The 20,954-nt window shown below is 35.8% G+C and overlaps 1 protein-coding gene across 1 annotated transcript in view; it reads left to right on the forward strand.

The window, feature by feature from the left end:
- Positions 1-6,849: 6,849 nt before the first annotated feature.
- Positions 6,850-20,954, forward strand: part of MYEF2 (myelin expression factor 2) — a 37,142-nt gene continuing 23,037 nt past the window's right edge. The window contains exons 1-5 of the mRNA XM_069460319.1: positions 6,850-7,013; positions 15,803-16,011; positions 17,235-17,287; positions 18,515-18,522; positions 18,618-18,711. Of these exons, the coding sequence (XP_069316420.1) occupies positions 6,850-7,013; positions 15,803-16,011; positions 17,235-17,287; positions 18,515-18,522; positions 18,618-18,711 (528 nt within the window). The remainder of the gene's footprint in view (positions 7,014-15,802; positions 16,012-17,234; positions 17,288-18,514; positions 18,523-18,617; positions 18,712-20,954) is intronic.

Genomic DNA, 20,954 nt, shown 5'->3' on the forward strand with positions numbered 1-20,954 from the left:
TTTGCTCTGTGACTTTGGGACTGTCAGAACATCTACCCTGACAGGACTACCATGTGGTTTTCTTAGTAACCTGAAGGATATTACAGGTAACTCATATTTGAGATTTGTTAATGGAGTTAAAGGAATAATATATGTCACAAGTATTTTTACATACTTTATCTTATTTAGATGGGCAGGCATTTCTAGATCTAACAGACTCAATGAACGAATGGATTGTTAAAACAAAATAAAATGGAGACTACACTTGAGAATCTTCTGAGCAGATAAAACCAGTTTGGCCACATAAGCAAAACTTAAATTATTTCTTGTAAATGCCTCGAATAACCATAAATTCAATTTAACTCACCTTCTAAAAATGGTAAAAGAGGATCACTTTGAACCAATTCTCTGCCATCTGAAAACCCCCATGGTAATAACCAATCATCGTAAAAGTGAAACAACTTCCTCGTTTTTGCATCATAAGCCAACTTACAATGCCATGACTCTGTGCTTCTTCTTACCACTTTCAGTTTGGGGTTTCCCAGGCTGCAATCTCTTCTTTTGTATGTATGATAAACTTTAAAAATATTTAATTTGACCTGATTTTATTTTTGACAGGCTGAATGAACAAATACATACAATAATTCTCTTCTTTGCATTCGAGTACCCCAGAAAGTATGTCAAACGGCTTAGAGACTGCACCAAAATAATTCTGCTAATAAGAGGCACTGTTGCAAAATTTGGGTGGAGGACAAGAAGGAGAAACCTTTACTCTCAGCAAATGGCAGATGGAACATTATGTCAGCAGCTTCTGGGCATAAGGACATCCTGAGACTTACCTTATTGCCACAGGTTAGAGACATCATTGGTGGTAGTTCTTTGTGATTCCTGCCCTTCCTAATTTTTCCAACTCTAGCAATAGCCTCTGGACCTTTGTCTCCCAGCCCTACTAATTATTGTATAAACCTTTAAGACTTTGCATTAAATCCTTTCCTGCATGAAATATCTGTGGTGTTTGACTGAATTAAAAGCTTTATTTCACTGATTGCTGAAAAATGTTAGAAATAAAAATCTTGGAAATGTACCTTATCAAGTTTGTTTATATACGTATTGTACATATATACATATGCATATTGAACATGTTTAAACAGTTTGTGAATTGAAAAATTAGTATATAGTGACATGAAAATACTTCAGTCTACCATTCTGCAATATACCATGGGAAAAAAATGTATCACCTTGGTATACTACCAAAAAACCATTGATTCCAACAAACTAGGCTCATTAGCAGCCGTCAGGAATGGTGTGGCCTTTGTTGAAAAGGGCTGTAATATGGTATAATTTTTGAATTCTGTTCAGTTTCATGAAACTGAGGCAACAGAAATCCAATGGCAATGCCTAAAGGCAATGGAAGTTATTTTTCTCCACAAACAAGAAGTTTGGATGTGGGCAGTCCAGGGCTTATACAATTACTGTGAGATTACCAACGTTTTAGTTTCCTATTAATATCTTTCTGATCTGTCATCCTTAGCTTGTGGCATTTGTCTTTGTATCTGTTGACTTTTGGTTTCAAGATGGGTACTCTATCCTCTAGACACACAAGAAGGAAGAAAGGCAAAGAACTTATTAGGAAAATAAAGACTCTCTCAGAAACGCTATTATTATTACTTCTTGTAAGTCATTGGATAGAGATGTGTCCTGTGGTCACTCCTAGAATTTAAGCTGGGCACATTGTTACCTTAAACAAAATTGTGGTTCTGTCATTAAGAAAAAAATGGAGAATGGATATCATATACAAAACTTCTTGTAGTGTTCTACAGCATAAAGCAAAAGAGATAACCAAAACCACAGTAAATGATGTCTTCAGAAAAACATTTTAGAGTAGTGTATGTGTGATCACGGTGTAAAAGAAACTATTGAAGCAAATAAGTCATTTCAATTAAATTAATAGTCATCAGGATTATTATCAGTTGTATTTGATAGAAAGACCCCAAATAACAGCAATTTATCAAGATAGAAATTTATTTATTTCTCTTGAAAACAAGTCTAGGGGTAGGAACATCAGGGTTGTTACTGTGACTTCATGGTGTCATCAGAGACCTGGATTCTATTTTCTTGTTCCACCATTCTTAGCACTTAGGTTCCAATTACAAGGTCACTTCATGGTCTAATAGGGTTGTTTTCTTACAGACATCATTTCTCTATTGCAAGCCAGCAGCAGGAGGAGGAAAGAGAGGACAAAAGTGTCATTCTCTTGGATAAGTCAGTTCTTTCTAAGGAAACTGCTACATGGTCCTTACATTTCTGCTTATATCTTATTGGCCAGAACATAGTCACATGGGCATATTTGGCTGCAAGTGAGACTAGGAAATGTAGACTTCTAGTAATACTCATAGCCACCACAATAAATTGGCTTTCTATTGCCAAATAAAAAGAAGGAGATGGATTGTGTCAGTTTTTATCTCTGTCATCATCATTTATAGGATTATCTTCAAATATGCAGGATAGCATGTGGATGAAACACTATAATTCATCAATGTAAGAAGTCTATTCTTTCTTCCAAATGTTGTAATTGAAAACTGAGAATGATGTTCCTAAAAAGGATAATTATTTAAATTAAAAATAAAAATTGATATAAAGCAATCATTTTCATTAATACTCTGAATTAGGATACCAAACTGAGGAGAGTTAAAAATATTTCCAATAGTACCTATGGCTTTGGACACAGGTAGCCTAATTCATGGGATTATTAAAGAGGAGGGAGTAGCTATGTTCTTAAAAAGGAAAGTAGGGCAGGGCTCTTGGAAATTTGCTCTTCTGATCTGCCTTTATTGGGGTTACTGGGGTGAGACTGAGGAAAAGGCAGGGTGATTAAAGTTAAAAAGTTAGAAAGTGGTTAAAAAGTTGAGACTCAAATATCTGGGAATTCTAGGAGTCTTCAAGGAAAAAAATACATCCCAATATTGCTTACAAAATTCAAAAGTAAATCTGTCATTGGGCAATGACCCTGGGACTGTAAAGTTGAAAAGCAAAACAATTATCAAAGAAATTCTAGCAAAACTCTTGGTGTTATCTGAATTATTTGAATAATAGAAGTAAAAATGCAGCTTCTGCCTGGATTACTCAGAAAATTGTTTTAATTCTAAACTTCACTTGGCCTATGGAGACTTTACACAGGATGTATTTTTGGAATGCTGAAAGCTAAAAAATTGACTCTTAAATTAAGCAGAACTGTGGGGGACTGTGGGGGTGATGGGGGGACAGAGAGAGAGAGAGAGAGAGAGAGAATAAGTAGTTGATAGTCAGAATAAGATTAAACTTCTCTTTCTACTGACAATAACCAACATCCACATTTTCATCATAGGATGAACTTTTTAGAATAAAGGGAAATATATATTAGATTTTAAATATAACCCATAGTAAATCCATTCCCTTCTTCTTTTGTAACAGGATCCTGGGCAGTGAGCCCAGCCCAAATCTGTTTGCCAACCTCCCCTTCAGCTAAGTGTGTCACGTGACTAAGTTCTGGCCCATAAGTGGAAGTGTTGTGTGAGACTTCTGGGTATGATCCTTCTTTTCTGGACTCCTGACCTACAATGGAGACAAGATGCCTAGACCTCCAGCAGCCATCTTGGGCCGAAGGGCAACATTAAGAATGGAAGCCTCAGGTTACAGTAGTGAAAGATTAAGGTAGCAGGAACCTGAGTCCATGATGACTGTGGATATTATACCTTCTCTGGGATGTTCCCTCTGCACTTCTTTACTCGAGAGTAATAACGTCTATCTCGTTTAAGACACTATTATTTCCAGTTGCTATTACTAGCGGGTGAACACAATTTCTAAATGACACACATATTAAGGTATTAATTGAAAATATTTTGGAATTTTAGGGTTACATTTCTAGATAAGTATAATGGCCTCTCTCTCTCTCTCTCTCTCCAATTCGTAAGAAAGAAAACTAAGTGGTTACATGAAGTTGTGCCAGTAATATATTTCATGTGATTATAAAGGATAACACTTGAGCAATGGGAACTGTGGGAAAATAAGAACTGGACTATTACTTAAGAATTTTCAAGGTGAATACATGTACTAAAAAAAAAAAACAATAGAGAGGAAAAACGGAAAATATAGAAATGGAATTCAGCAATAGAATATTAGTAACTATTTTTTCTTCCTCTTTTGCAGGTTTAGCTAAGTACATTATTAACAGCAAGAGAGGTAGGACAGATCCATCTACAGAGCAGTTAGATAGAGAGATAAGGATTAATCATTTTTTTCCTCTTCAGAAGTTACCCCAATTCCTTCCATCTTTTGAAATCCAGATCTTCTATGAAGCCCTCACCGATGCCCCAGTACGAATTAACCTTCACTCTTAATGCATTTATCAGGACTAGGACTAAGCTACAGTGAGCGAGGCATTTGTCTTGGGCACAACATTTAAAGGAGTGCTCAAAAGCTCAGTAGTCAAGATAAATATTTTACAGGAATATTTTAATCAGCACACTAAGACACGCAGGCCAGTCTCCTGTTTTTGTAAATACATTTTTAATTATACTTTGCTTTATCTCTATTATGGTGCTCAAATTGAGCTTTTTATAATAGTCCTCTCCCAACAGGGCCGTAACTCATTTTTGTATTCCTCGTGTGCTTACTACTCTGTTTTAAACATAAAGCCCTCTTAAAAAATACTGAATTGAGGCCGGGCGCGGTGGCTCACGCCTGTAATTCTAGCACTCTGGGAGGCCGAGGTGGGCGGATCGTTTGAGCTCAGGAGTTCAAGACCAGCCTGAGCAAGAGCGAGACCCCATCTCTACTAAAAATAGAAAGAAATTATATGGACAGCTAAAAATATATATAGAAAAAATTAGCTGGGCATGGTGGTGCATGCCTGTAGTCCCAGCTACTCGGGAGGCTGAGACAGAAGGATCGCTTGAGCTCAGGAGTTTGAGGTTGCTGTGAGCTAGGCTGACGCCACGGCACTCACTCTAGCCTGGGCAACAGAGTGAGACTCTGTCTCAAAAAAAAAAAAAAATACTGAATTGAAGTAAGGGATTTTTGCAAAAATATACTGTACTAGGGATGGTGGGGTTTAATTTTCATTGTTAAATGCAACTATAGCAAAAGAGTAACAGAATGATGACTATGTTGAAAGTACTTATAATTTAGGGCTGTGGGAAAATCACTTAGATTCTCTTTGACTAAAACTCCGCTGAGCCTGGAGAGACAGTGAATTGTAACACTACTTTATGTTTGTAAAGCACTTTTTCCTACATAAAGTTCTCTTTTAATTCTCACCTCAATTCTGCAAGGGAGGTATTGTTATCCTTAATTATGGAGGAGAGATTGAGAAGCGAAGTGATTTGCCCAAGGAGTTATGGGCAGAAAATGGCAAAGCTGGGGTTCTAACTCAGATTTTGTCAAAATCGAGTCCCTTTTCTGCTACTCTAAACACTGTATCTCAGGGTTGGATGAGAAATGATTTATACAACTATAACAGCATTTGTTATCTTTATGAAACAATGTAGGCACCATCCTAACAGCAGTATTTCATCAAGCATTCTCATTCAGATTAAAATGTTCTGATTTTGTTTGTGTGTGTGTGTGTGTGTGTGTGTGTGTGTATGATTGATGAAGTAGCTCAACTCTTCAGGCACAGGATCAAATGTTTTATGGTATTTTTTGGTAGAGGGCAGGAACCTACATATTGAAATTCCGAAGAACGAGGGAAATTGAAAAAAGTATGCATCACTTGAGTATTACTTTCTAACTACAGCTTTACCACTAATGCGCGTATGACACTCTGCAGAGCATGTAAACCATGTATATTTGCTTCTTTATGAAAAGAAATGTTTGGGAAGGTGTTTGAATTTTTCAGCTGAAAAGGTTATTTCAGTGTGAAATATTATTATAGTACTCAAGAGTTAGGACTTGATTAAATTTAATGGGTTTCTTTTTCATACATAGGGAAAAAAATCTATTACTATATTTTAAAACTCCACATGGTAATTAAATTTATTTGAGGGCCTGTAACTGTTTCACATATTATTTCCAGCAGCATGTTATAAACACATAACCAAAACACAAAATGTCCATTATTAGCCAATCTAGATGTCTTATGAAAATTATAGATTCCTCCCACTGATTGCTGCCCAGAGAATTAAAACATTTCAATTTTCTTTTACTAAGCTGGTAGCTGAGTTTCAAGGAAATCCTCACTCTTAAGAACAACCAATTCTTAAAGAAATTCAAAGCTATGCAATTGGTGAATTGCAATCAATCATCAATATCTATTTATTGAATGTCCACAGGGTGCCTAGGCATTGAAGTGGTAGGTAATCATTCAAAGGATTTCTAAGGGGAGCCTGAAGATCTGCAGACGCCTTTAAAGATGCAACGTGGAGTGTGCTTCTCTAACTTAAATTGCCCCTACCTGGAAAGAATTGAACAGTCTGGGATTCAGAACTCCAGAAGTTTCTAATCCTTCTTTTTAAACGAAGACCCCATTGGGTGCCAAGGGACAGGCGGCATGGTGGTCAGAACATGGCACCACCTGGGGCTTCAGGACTGGTCAAACCCTCCCCAGGCAGGTACAGGGCCGACTGCAGCAAGGGCGACCGTAACCCCTGCCTCTCTGTCTCCCCTGTCTCCCCTCTCCCCCAACTCTCCCCGCCCCCTGCACACCCACTCCCCCCCGCACGCGCACACACCATCTCCCAGTCGCCCAGCCTCGACCGGTTCTCGCGAGATCCGGGCAACTGAGCGCTCGGGGCCTTTTCAAATCGGGATCCGTTACCGCTTCCCTGGCCGCCGCCATTGTCGCGCTCGGAGCCCCTTAGCGCAGGCGACCGAGGCGGAGGCAGCGGCGGCGGGATGGCGGACGCCGACAAGTCCGAGGTGCCCGGGGCCACTGGCGACGACAGCCCGCATCAGCAGCCCGCGGAGCCGCCGGGCGAGTCGCGGCGAGAACCGCATCCCCCAGAGGCAGAGAAGCAGCAGCCGCAGCAGCACAGCAGCAGCTCCAATGGCGTTAAAATGTATTGTCTTTTCCTCCGGGGATTGGGGCGAGGTGGGGGCGGGGATTCGGCCGAGGGACCGGAGGCTGGACTAGGCCTTGATGGGGGACAACAGCCTCTCGGCCCCTAGTCGTTGGCCGCCCGAGAAGCAGGTGCAGCCGGGCGGCTCCCGGGCCTTTCCCTTCCTGTCTCGGGCCTGGTGCGGCCGGGTGAGCCGGGGCGGAGTGTCGGGGGGTAAGGAGTCGGCCCTCCTCCCCTATTTCTGGGCCGAGACCGCAGGACACCCCTTCTTCCCTGACTTCAACTGAGGAACCTTTGAGCAAAGCCTGGAGACCGCCACGGTTTGCAGGAAAATGGTCCCCCTTTTAAGGGCCAATAGTTAGTGTTCATCACTAGGGGGTATCTAGGGATGACATCATCGGACATTTCCATTTAACCACCGAGAACGCACTTAAAAGGAATATCCCTGGCCTTATTTGGAGCTTTACAAGTTTAGTATTTTGTTGTTATCTAAAATGTATATTCATTTTTGAACTGATACGGAGAGGAAGTTTAATAATGTGCTGTTACACTTAATCTGTTGTGTTACCCCTGAATTGGCTAGACTTTATTCATTACTTTTTAAAAGGGATTGTGCCTTGCTTCTCCACCCACTCGCTAACATTTGTCAGTTGTGAAGGCTATTTTAAAAACTCAGGTTGTGATTGTCTTAATCTTGGTATAATGGTAATATAAGTTTTTTTTTTAATAGAAGAAAACCCACTTTGAAGGTTGCAGCTGTCATCAGTACCTATAAAGAATTTCATTGACTCAAATCCGTAATAAATTCTCATTATAAGGAAATGTTACAGAGAAATACTATGCTCCCCTTTGTTCCTGTCGTGTGGGGGGATACGAAGTCAAGCATTTATTTTCAGCTCTTTAAACCTGAAGTTGAAAGTATGTTAGTTTAGTGAAAACATCCTTTTCCTTCTCTGTTATGCCTCAGAGTAGAAAGCAGTAAACATATGCTCACACTAAAATAGGAAAGGGAAACGTCTGACTTTCTCTTGCATAAAAATGTTTGAAAGAGTATCATAAGATCTGGACCATTCTGTGTAGGAGTTGATTGCAGATGAAGTGGGTGGCTCTCTCCATTATGACATTCTTGCTTTTAAATAGGTTTGAATAAGATAGGTAGCATCTTTGGAAACTCACAGAATTTGTTCCTGGATGGACAGTGGTGCACCTCGGTAATTGAAGAACCAGAAAGTAAGTGAGGCACTTTATACGATGCCTGCCAAAATGTGGGCTTTCAGGGATTTTATTTGGCATTAAAAAATAGAAATGAAAATCCTGGAATGATGAACTTAAAAGTATGTGCTGTTACTTTATATCTTACCATGGGCATATGTGCTATCTTTTTCCTGAACAAAAAGCACAGCCTTGAATATCTACCTGGGTATGATTAGTGTGATAGTGTTGGTACAGGTGAAGCTGGTGTTTAAATCTACATTAGATCTAAAAGTCCAATCCCATTAAAAGTCTCATCATGGTTTAGCAAGATAGGAAAAGATGGAGAAGAGAGGTGTGGAAAAAATCCTTTCTCATTTAGGAAGAGAAAAATATAAGGTGAAGAAATTAGTAAATATTACTAGTAAATACAGATTCTTTCCAAATTGCTTGTAATTCATCTTTCTCCCTTGCTCTTTTCCCAGAAGTTGAGTAGAGGCTAGTTTACTCTCAGGGATTTTCTTGTACTGTCTATGCCATAAGAACATATAACATACGATGGTCCAGCTTAAGTCACTCACACTGAATAACTAGGGACCTAAACCTTTTTGACTCTGTGAACTAGTAGGAGTAGTTAACAACCTCAACACATAAACTTTGAATTGATTACTATATGTTTTTGATGATAAGAATTCACTATGGATGATAAAAATGACCAAATGTTGCCCTAAAATGTATATTGCTTAGAAGTGAATAGAGTACTGTTTGTCATCAGCATTGAAATAACTTTTGGTGAGGTTAATCCATAGTTGTTGAGGCTGGGATACTACTATGTCTTACTCACCTCAAAGCCATTTAAAAAGGCCCAGTAAGTAGTTGTTGAAGAAATGCATAAGTGAACTTTTATGATTATGAAACCCATATACAGAGAATTTAGTTGGCATGTTCACATCTTTAGGTAAGAAATTAAAGATCTGTTTCCCTAGGTCTAGTCTTTTCTTTTATGCCAAAATGGTATACTAGCTCTCCTTTTTTTAAAAGTGAATAGAAGGGAAAATACCAGTACTCTTAAAACAAATATTCATGTGTGATTAAGTAACACCTTGGAGTAAATGGAGTTTGAGAGTTATATTAGAGTACTTATAGAATATTAAGCATTGGAGCAAGGTGAAGTGTTCCCTAGTAGAGTAGTAATTTTTATTATATTAGGAGTAAAGACTGGAACTGGGCTTAATTCCCCTCCCCCATCTTCATTGAGGTATAATTGACAAATAAAAATTGTATATATTTAAGGTATATAATGTGATGTTTTGATATATGACTACATTGTGAAATGATTACCATAATCAAGCTAATTAACATATCCATCACTTCATGTAGTTACTTTTTTTTTATAGTGAGAATACTTCAGATCTCTTTTAGCAAATTTCAAGTATAAAGTAAGTACATTATTATTAATTATAGTCACTATACTGTACATTAGATCTACAGAACTTATATATCTTAGAACTGAGAGTTTGGACCCAAAGGATAGCATCTCTCCCCACCCTCATTGTTAAAGACCCTTCTACTATCTGCTTGTATGAGTTTGACATTTTTAGATTCCACATACAAGTGAGATCATGCAGTATTTTTCTTTCTGAGTCTGGTCTACTGAGCATCATGTCCTCTAGGTTCATCCACATTATTGCGAATGGCAAGATTTCCCTCTTTTTAAAGGCTGAATAGTATTCCATTATGTGTGTGTGTATCTATATGTATTCTCCACATTTTCTTTATCCACTTACCTATAAACAAACACTTAGATTGTTTCCATATCTTGGCTATTGTGAATGCTTCATTGAACATGGGAGTACAGATATCTCTTTGAGACTGATTTTATTTCCTTTGCAAGTATACCCAGAAATGGCATTCTGGATCATACGGTAGCTCTGTTTTTTAATTTTTTGAGGAACCCCCATACTGTTTTCCATAATAGCTGTACCAATATGTATTTGTATAAGGGTTCCCTTTTCTCCACATCCTCACCAATACTTATCTTTTGACTTTTTGATAGTCGTCATCCTAACAGGTGTGAAGTGATATATCATCGTGGTTTTGAGTTGCATTTCCCTGCTGATTAGTGATGCTGAGTACCTTTTCATATACCTATTGGTCATTTGTATGTCTTCTTTGGAAAAATGTCTATTCAGGCACTTTTCCCATTTTTTAGTCAGGTTTTTTTTTTTTTGCTATTGAGTTGTTTTGCTATTGAGTTCTTTATATATTTTTAATATTAACCCCTTATCAGATATATGGTTTGCAAATATTTTCTCCCATTCTTTAAGTTGTCTTTTCATTTTGTTTATTGTTTTCTTTGCCGTACAGAAACTTTTTACTTTGATGTAGTCTCAATTGTTAATTTTTATTTTTGTTGCCTATGCTTTTAATGTCATATCCAAAAAAATCATTGCCAAGACCAGTGTCTTGGAGCATTTCTCCTGTGTTTTCGTCTAGGGTTGTATGATTTCAGGTGTTATGTTCAGTCTTTAATCCATTTTGTGTTGATTTTTGTGTGTGTTGTAAGATAAGGATCCAATTTCATTTTTTTTTGTATGTGGATATCCAGTTTTCCCAATACCATCTATTGAAGAGACTATTCTTTCCCAATTGTATATTCTTGGCACCTTTGCTGAAGATTAGTTTACTGTATATGTGTGGATATGTTTTTGGGCTTTCCATTCTGTTGGTTTGTGTGTCTGTTTGTATTCTAGTTCCATACTGTTTTGATTACTATAGATTTGTAATATAAGTTAAAATAAAGAAGTCCCGCTTTTTTGTTGTTGTTGTTGTTGTTCGAAGTTGCTTTAGCTATTTGGGGCCTTTTGTGGTTCCAAATCCAATTTTAGGATTATTTTTTCTATTTTTTTGAAAAATTCCATTGAAATTTTGATAAGGATTGCATTAAATCCGTAGGTCATTTTGGGTAGTATGGACATTTTGACAATTTATTTCTGATCCATGAACATGGAATATCTTTCCTTTTTTAAATTATCTTTAATTTCTTTTTATCAGTGTTTTATAGTTTTCTGTGCACAGATATTTCACTTCTTTGGTTAAATTTATTCCTGGGTATTTTATTCTTTTTGATGCTGTTGTCAATGGGCTTGTGTTCTTAATTTCTTTTTGGATAGTTTGTTGTCAGCGTGTAAAAACACAACTAATTTTTGAATGTTGATTTTGTACCCTATTACTACTGAATTTGTGTATCAGTTTTAACAGTTGTTTTGATGGAGTATTTAAGATTTTCTATATGTAAGACCATGTCATCTGCAGAGATAATTTCTTCCTTTCCAATTTGGAAGCCTTTTATTTCTTTTTCTTGTCTAATTGCTCTGGCTATGACTTCCAGTACTTTGTTGAATAGAAGTGATGAGAGCAGACACTTTATCTTGTTACAGCTTTCAGCTTTTCACTGTTGAGTATAATGTTAGCTGTGGGCTTGTCATAAATGACCTTTGTTATGGTGAGGAACATTTCTTCTGTACCTAATTTGTTGAAAGTTTTCATTATGAAACGATGTTGAACTTCGTCAAATGCATTGTCTGCATCTATTGATGATCATTTGATTTTTTATCCTTCATTCTATTAATATGGTATATCATATTTATTGACTTAGGTATATTAATTCATCCTTGCATCCTTGGGATAAATACCACTTAATCATGGTGTATAATCTCTGTAATGTGCCGTTGAATTTGGTTTGCTAGTATTTTGTTGAGAATTTTTGCATGTGTTCATCAGGGATATTGGCCTATAATTTTCTTGTAGTATTCTTGTCTGGCTTTGATATCAGGATAATGCTGGACTTGTAAAATGATTTGAATGCACTTCCTCATTTTCAATTTTTTTGGAAGAGTTTGAGAAGGATTGGTATTAGTTCTTTAAGGTTTGGTGGAATTTACCAGTGAAGCTATCAGGTTCTGGGCTTTTCTTTGTTGGAAGATTTTTGATTACTGTTTCAGTCTCTTTTCTCATTATTGATCTGTTCAGATTTTCTGTTTCTTCATAATTCAGACTTGGTGAGTTGTGTTTTTAGGTATTTATTCATTTCTTCTGGATTATCCAGTTTGTTGACGTATCATCAAAGTAATCTCCTATGATCCTTTGTATTTCTTTAGTATCAGTTCTAATGCCTCTTCTTTCATTTCTGATTCTTCTCTTTTTTTCCTTAGTCTAGCTTAATCTTTGTCAATTTTGTGTATTTTTTCAAAAAGCAAGTCTTAATTTTGTTGATCTTTTCTATTATTTTTCTAGTGTATTTCATTTATTTTTTTCTCTAATTCTTGTTATTTCTTTCCTTCTACTAACTTCGGGTTTGATTTGTTCTTTTTTCTAGTCCCTTGAGGTGTACAGTTAGGTTGTTGGAGATCTTTCTTTTATCTTCATGTAGGCATTAATTACTATGCACTTCTCTCTGGTAGTTTTCCTCTGGCACTGGGATTAATTTTGGATCTCATACTAGACCCTTACACTTTTAAATCACACATTAAACTGTTTCTTCATTTGATGTTGGATATTGATTTTTTTCAGAAATTTATGTTATAATTTGGGTAGGCATAATTCACTCTTAAGAGTAGGTAACATTTTTGTGACTATTCTAGAGGCTTTAAATACGTTGGGGGGAATTGCCTAAAGGAATAGTTTGGGAATTAGTACATGTAATTCTGGATATAGTGCCAATATTTTTGTATTATGTAGCATCATTTCCTTAAGAGTTTTCACTAATTTTTACTTTTTCTTCCATAGTGTATTTATGACATAGAAATAGTTCAGAAATTGTGTAAGTATGGCTTAGTTTCTTAATAGATCATTGTTCTAGTCTCTAAACTGATATGACTTCCATAGATAATCTCAGTTTATACACTGTAGATAAGCAGTTTAGCAGTATTTTTTAAAATGCTACTAATTGGAGAAAACTTGAAGAAATTACTCTCTAGTTATCATTCAAGTAAATATTGTAAAGAAGATGTATATATTACTGCTTTTTAATGGAATTGTCAGATCGTTGTAAGCAAATGTTTACAACATCCATATAATCCCCACTCAGGTCAATAATAGAATGTCATGAGTACATCAGAACTTTGTGTAATTTTTACAATTGGTTTCATCCAGGAAGAAAATAGGCAGGGATAGGGGTAAATTTATCTAGGTAGCTGCTCACCTGAACAGAGACTTACTTATTTTCACAAACATTCATTGAATTTAGCCTAACCCTGTTATGTAAATAGGTCCTTTGGGGGATTAAAAAGAAGGGTTTGTTCTTATGTCTGCTGTACCCAGAAACCAGAGAAAAAGCCTCTATGTCTTTTGGCTGCTTGCTGTCATTTTCAGAAGTGCCACTTTCTTCAGACAGGTAGGTACTTTAGAGTTGAACACTTGAGATAACACCTTCTAGGCCATGCTGTTTCTGATGAGGTAATATATTTGATAGTGAAGATGTCCCTGTCAATGTCTGAACAGGTGGCAAAGCAAGTTGGCAAGGTGGCCTTAATGTCTCTTTCTTTATTTTAACTGCTTTTCTGTCAGACAGTGGGAACGTCTGTGCTCAGATGAGTGTGGATTCTTTTTTTTTTTTTCCTGAGAAAGAGTCTCCTTCTTTTGCCCTGGCTAGAGTGCTGTGGCATCAGCCTAGCTCACAGCAACCTCAAACTCCTGGGCTCAAGCGATCCTTCTGCCTTGGCCGCCTGAGTAGCTGGGACTACAGGCATGCGCCACCATACCTGGCTAATTTTTTATATGTATATATATTTTAGTTGTCCAGATAATTTCTTTCTATTTTTAGTGGAGACGGGATCTCACTTTGCTCAGCCTGGTCTTGAACTCCTGACCTTGAGCAATTCTCCTACCTCAGCCTCCCAGAATGCGAGGATTACAGGCGTGAGCCACCGGCCCAGTGTGGATTCTTAATAGACTGTTCATTCAAAATTTACTATTTATACAGCACATGTTATATGCAGTCACCAGGCTAGGTGCTGCTGAAAGCAGATGGTTTTTGTTCTCACAGAGTTTATGTACTGTATTTATGGCTGTGTTGTTACCTGTTCAGATGAGTAGTGTCTAAGAAATTTACTGTGCTGTGTAACAGGTGACTATAGTTAGAGGTATGTGTGTAGCACTGCAATGTACAGATTCCCAGAATTGCTTGGCTTAAAAGATAATTTAAAGCCTGGGTTATGAAACTTACTTGGTTGTCAGAATACTCCAGGAAGCTTAAAAAAATTTAGATTCCTGGATGTCATTCCTAGAGATTTTTATTAGATATGTTTGTGAAAAATTGCTTTAAAATTGAAGTTTATTGTTAAAATAGTTTTAAATTCACTAGAGCAATTAGTGATTTAAAAGACATTTATTGTTACTTTTGTAAAAAAAGATTCATTTTGAAAAGTAAATTGCATTTTTAAATATAAATCCAGATTTTTATCTATAGGATTTACTTTAAGTGTACATCTACATATTAGGGATGATTGGTGTATAGCATCATGTAGTTGTGTTGTGATTACAGTCTTATCAATTAAATTTTTTCCCACTTAGGGCCTCATTAAAAAGTAGATCTATAAAATTTTGTGTAAGTTGCATTAAAGTACTGCTTCTCTCCTCCAGCCCATCCCCTCATTATAGTTAATATTACTAATAAAAATGGCGTGATTTTATGTACTCACCGGCAAATTGGTTTCCCTGATCATCACCTAAGTGCACATTTGGGAATAACACCAATTGGGTGTTGGGCAGATGTGGAGAGGGGAGGGGATGGGTGTATACCTACATAATGAGTGCAATGCGCACTGTCTGGGGAATGGACATGCTTGAAGCTCTGACTCGGGGGTGGGGGGCGGGGGGGGGCATGGGCAATATACATAACCTAAACTTTTGTACTCCCATAATAAGGTAAAATAAATAAAAAAAAATGGCGTGATTTGGTGAAGTACCCTATCCTAGTTTATAGGTTAAAACAGAAATGTTAAACATAAAAATATTAGGATGCCTTGTAAATTTTCTGTTGATTAAAATTAGGAATAGAAAAAATTTGAGAGTTTTATGTGAGTATATACATATGTAGATGTAGATGTATAGACATAGCTCCATATTTTATTATGTTTTTAAGCAGGGGAGGAGAAAGTTCTGGGAACTTTTTCAGGGTATCATTTTGTAAATTAGCTTTTTAGAGTTTTGAATGAAGCCCAGGAAGTTAAGTCTTCATTATAGGTGGCTGTTTTACATACTATAGAAATATAATCACCTATGTCCACCTCCCCCACTCTAATAACATTTATTAAGTAGTATGATGGGAAAAACTAATTGGTTGTTTGGATGCTTGCAACTATTTAACATAATAAAAAACGAGGATTTTTTAAATGAGAAGTTTGGTAATATGCCCAAACCCTTGCTTTGAAATGGCATTGGGTAATTTCAAAGCTATCAGACTGACTCTCCAGCTACTTTGTTGAGGTCTCGCTTGGTGGAGAGTTTTGTGAAGTGATAAATATGAATTATTTACTTAATACAGACTTACGTTCTTAGAAGCACAACTGAGGGTTTTGTTTGTTTTAAATTCATAGGGAGAATGATGAATCAGTGAAAGAAGAGAAGTCTGACTTAAAAGAAAAATCTACAGGAAATAAGAAGGCAAATAGATTTCATCCTTATTCGAAAGACAAGAATTCAGGCACTGGAGAAAAGAAGGGTCCAAATCGTAACAGAGTTTTCATTAGCAATATCCCATATGACATGAAATGGCAAGCTATTAAAGATCTAATGAGAGAAAAAGGTAACTATCTCTGAAATAAACCACTGTTGGATAATCTTCATATAGAAAGGGGAGGGAACTAATTAAACTTTTTTATTCTTCTGAGCCACACAGACTCAAAAAATTGATTTTTATTTCTTGATATGTGAATTAATCTTTTCCTCTTCTTTCATTTGACACAATTTCACAACAAGGTAGTATGGATAAATGAAGTATTTTTCTTTTTGCCATTTTAGTGGGATAGTAGCGAGCCAGCATATGCATGCCACCAAGAACTTTGTTAAAGTGATTGCTTTGTCTAGTTGAAGTTTTTATAGATTTTTAAAGGACTACTGCATTAGTTAAGCAATACATTTTGTGTGTTAAAGTATGAATAATAAGGTCTGATTATTTTTTTTCCAAAAGCTGTTTTGTTATTATCTTGGTGGAGTCTGGAATCTGGGTGTGGAATTTATTTTGTTTGCATTGTCATGACTGCCATGATGCTGTCTTTGAAGTTCTATATTAAAATTGCATTACTGCTGTTGCAGTTTTCAGAATAATCTGAAAACCTTCATCTTACATATATGGTTGGTTTTGGGGAAAAATAATTTTAATACTTGATCTTGTAAAAGTTAGTTTTGTTATCTCTTGAAAAATTGAGTTTCAACAGTCCTGCAAACTATGTACTTGGCTTTGAGGCTGATCTCTTCTAATAAATTTTAAAAAATTTGCATTGGTGTATCTGTTGTAAGGTGACAACTATTTGATTGGTTTTATTCATTGACTTTATTTAGAAAGTGTGTGGTTTGCTGTGAAGCATGACTTGTAAATTTAGTTTACTGATGGCAAACATGATTGAAGACATTCAGGTAGAAAGTCACCTTAAAACAGTTGTTGTGTGTAGGCTGACCAAAGTTATTTGAAAAGTGCAAATGTTGATGTTTTTTAATATGATAGGCTAAGGGACCATTTGTATGTATATGTGCATTTGTTCACCAACTATATCATGCTGGCCAAAATATGATCTGTAGCATGAATTAGGTTAATATGGTTGTTAGCTTTTTTTAGAGAATGTGGATGATGTACATTTCTGAAAATTAGTTAAATTTACCTAGCCATTGATAGGAGGTATGTTGGTCTGGTTTTGATTGTTGGTGAATAATAGGTGCTTTGTAGAGTTGTGCACAGGTGTGCAGTAAAGCAAGATATTGGTGTTTAAATGTATTGTTTCTTGGTATCTTCCTTTTGTATGTCTTATGTAGTTGGTGAGGTTACATACGTGGAGCTCTTTAAGGATGCGGAAGGAAAATCAAGGGTAAGTGCTGTGGGCAATAATCTGCTTGAGGTTTAAAAGTTCCTCAGCAGTTTACTTTTTGTATAATACTTGTACCAGTTTTCGGAAACTTAAGTTTCATTTTGTTTTACTTTATTATGCAAGATTTGAGGCTTTATACTAGCAAGTCTGACACTTATCCAAACCAAACTAGCTGCCTGGAAGGGATGGGTTTTGTAAATGCTCATAAAGGGCATTCACTTTTCTGATGCACTAAGGTAATGCTTCTTTTTAGCCAACAAGATTTTAATATAGGATTTCTGTTGTATTTTGATGTCTTCAAGGATATTTTAAAAGTACTGAGTTGATAATATTCCTTAAGAGTTTTTTGAGAGGCCTATAGCTTAAAGGTGTTAATCAGAATGTATATTTGAAACTTTTACTGAAAAGCTTAGTTTGGTGGCCTGCAGGACTACATAAGAGGCAGTGCTATGACCATTTGGTATGAATGACATTTATGAATAAATTGACATAAAATAAATTGGTTGACAGTAGATTTTGATTTTTAGCAACGAGAATGCAATATACTGAAGAATATAGTGAAAGCTCTTTACCATGTTTAATTATATTAAAAAAACTAGTTAGGTGCATGAGAAATAAAAACTTTGTCATCACATTCAAATGGCATTTTGAACAGTAAACATAAGGAATTATTTTTAAAAATGATTCTACAAATTAGTTTCTTTAGCATAGGTAATTTTTACATACTTACAGCTGGGTGCTGTTAAAATTATATACAGCCAGTTTTAATCTAACAGAGAACTTTCTTCAAAATAAAATTAATATTTATTTGCTATTTTGATTTTAATAGAGTTGAAAAATATATTGTACACAATACATTTTTGGAAAATATTTGTTACTCTGTAAGGGTAGGTATATTGGAGCCTTCAGTTGTTTCCTTGGATTACTATTGATTGAATTTGTGCAGTGACATTAGTTTTAACTTGAAAGTCATCTAAAAGTAAAAATGTGCTCCAAGTTTGTTAAATGCTACGTTCTACTATCTTAGAGTTGCAGATTTACAGAAAATTTGTGATCACTTGCCTGTTATGTCCTGGAGGTGTAAAAGATGGAAAAGTCATTACACTATATTATTGTACTCTATTATTACTTTTAATGATTTAAATGTTAGAATCTACCATTACCTTCGTCTACTGATCTAAAACTTTTTTTTCTTTTGCATATTTTGACAAATCTACCTGGATATAGGGTTGTGGGTAAGAATTTTTTTAAGTATCTTAAGTCAAATTAAACTTTTGATTGGAAAAAAATTAGTACATAAACATTTCCTATAAATTTTTCCCCCATTAAGTGTGGTTGAATTCAAAGATGAAGAATTTGTAAAGAAAGCACTAGAAACTATGAACAAATATGATCTTAGTGGAAGACCCCTGAATATTAAAGAGGTAAGATTTCTTATATTTGGAATTTAAACACTTGACCATAAGGACATGCTTTCTTTGGACTTTTCATTTTTGGTAATGTATTTGTCTGAACTACAACTTTTTTTTACGCATAGATGCTTATAAAGCTTTATATATTGGTGATAGTTTTACTTGTACATGATTTTCTATTTGCTCTTATGTAGTTATCCTATATATTTTATTTCGAGTTATTGTAAACAGAGGTATAAAATTAAAAAAAATTTCAGGACCAAGAAATTTAAAGATGACAAACTTTAAGTGCTGACTTTATTTGGTATAGACATTTTAATTTTTAGATTGTGTTATAGTTGATAATTAAAGATTGCTTAATAATGTGTAAATATCTTAGGGATTTGAATAAAATTGATGTTCACTTTTAATAAAATTAACTTCAAAACTTCCATTTAAAAATTTAAGGAAAGTTATAACTTTATTAGTGAAATTTATAACTAGAACTCAGAAACCCCTAAAGTGGAAATGCTCTCTTAATATGGAATTGTTGCATGTAAATAGGTTGACAAAAAAAATAACCAGAAGATAACATAAAAATATTATGTACAGTTAGGTGTAATTTACCTTGGAATGATTAGCTTGTAAAGCACTCATCTTCATGGGCAGCTTTGTAGTATTTTTATCCTAAGGATTTGATTACAGACCAGTTATGTACATATCCTTGCTAAAGTCTGTGCTAAGAGAGAGAGATGGTTTAACCTGGGGAACCTGAAGATTCTTTATTAACACTGATGCTAATTGTTGATTGTACAGCAGTACTGTCAGTAAGCCTTAGCATTTAACAAGTGCTTTGAGTCCCAGCTCCATCAGTTTCTAGCTATGTGACTAGGTATGTTACTTAACTTTGCTAAACCTCAGTAATTGTAATACTACTACTGATAACACAGGCATACCTCAGAGATACTGCGGGTTTGGTTCCAGACCACGAAAATAAAAGGGAGTATCACAATAAAGCAAGTTGTATGAATTTTTTGGTTTTTCAGTGCACATAAAAGTTATGTTTACACATACTATAGTCTTTTAAATGTGTTATAGCATTACGTCTAAAAACACAACGGACATACCTCCATTAAAAAATACTTTATTGCTGAAAATGCTAGTGATCATCTTTGTCTTCAGCAAGTCTTAATCTTTTTGCTGGTGGAGGGTCTTACTTTGATGTTGATGGCTGCTGACTGATGAGGGTGGTTGTGGCTGCTGAAAGCGAGGGTGGCTGTGGCTATTTCTTAAAATAAGACAGCAGTGAAGTTTGTTGCATTGATTGACTCTTCCTTACAAGAAATATTTCTCTATAGCATACAATGCTGCTTGATAGCATTTTACCCACAGTAGAACTTCTTTCAGAACTGGAGTCACTCCTCTCCAACCCTACTGCTGCTTTATCAACAAAGTTATGTAGTATTCTAAATTTTTTGCTGTCATTTTAACAATGTTCACAGTGTTTTCACCAAGAATAGATTACATCTACAGAAACTTTCTTTGCTCATCCATAAGAAACAACTCCTCATCTGTTTAAGTTTTATTATGAGATTGCAGCAATTTAATCATATCTTGAAGCTCCACTTCTAATTCGACTTCTCTTGCTATTTCTACCACATCTGCATTTACATCTTCCACTGAAGTCTTGAACCCCTCAAAATCATTTATGAGGATTGGAATCAACCTCTTCTAAACTCCTGTTAATGTTGCTACTTTGACTTCCTCCCATGAATCATGAATGTTCTTAAATGGTGTCTAGAATGGTGAATCCTTTCCAGAAGGTTTTCAGTTGACTTTGCCCAGGTCCATCAAAGGAATCACTATCTATGGCAGCTATAGTCTTACAAAATATATTTCTTAAGACCTCAAAGTCAAAATTACTCCTTGATTCATGGCATCAGAATGGATGTTGTGTTAATGGGCATGAAAACAACATTCATCTCCCTGTACATCTCCATCAGAGCTTAGGTGAGATGATTAGGTCCATTGGTAGTGAGCAGTAATATTTTGAAAGGAATTTTTTTTTTTTCCCCTGAGCAGGTCTGAGCAGTGAACTTAAAATATTCAGTAAACTATGCTATAAACAAATGTGCTGTCATCCAGGCTTTGTTCCATTTATAGGGTACAGGCAGAGTAGATTTAGTGTAATTCTTGGGCCCTAGGATTTTCAGAATGTTAAACGAGCATTGGCTTCAACTTAAAGTCACCAGCTGCATTAACCCCTAACAAAAGAG

The sequence above is a fragment of the Eulemur rufifrons genome, chromosome 2 (genome assembly GCF_041146395.1).
Source record: "Eulemur rufifrons isolate Redbay chromosome 2, OSU_ERuf_1, whole genome shotgun sequence".
Taxonomy (NCBI): Eukaryota; Metazoa; Chordata; class Mammalia; order Primates; family Lemuridae; genus Eulemur; species Eulemur rufifrons.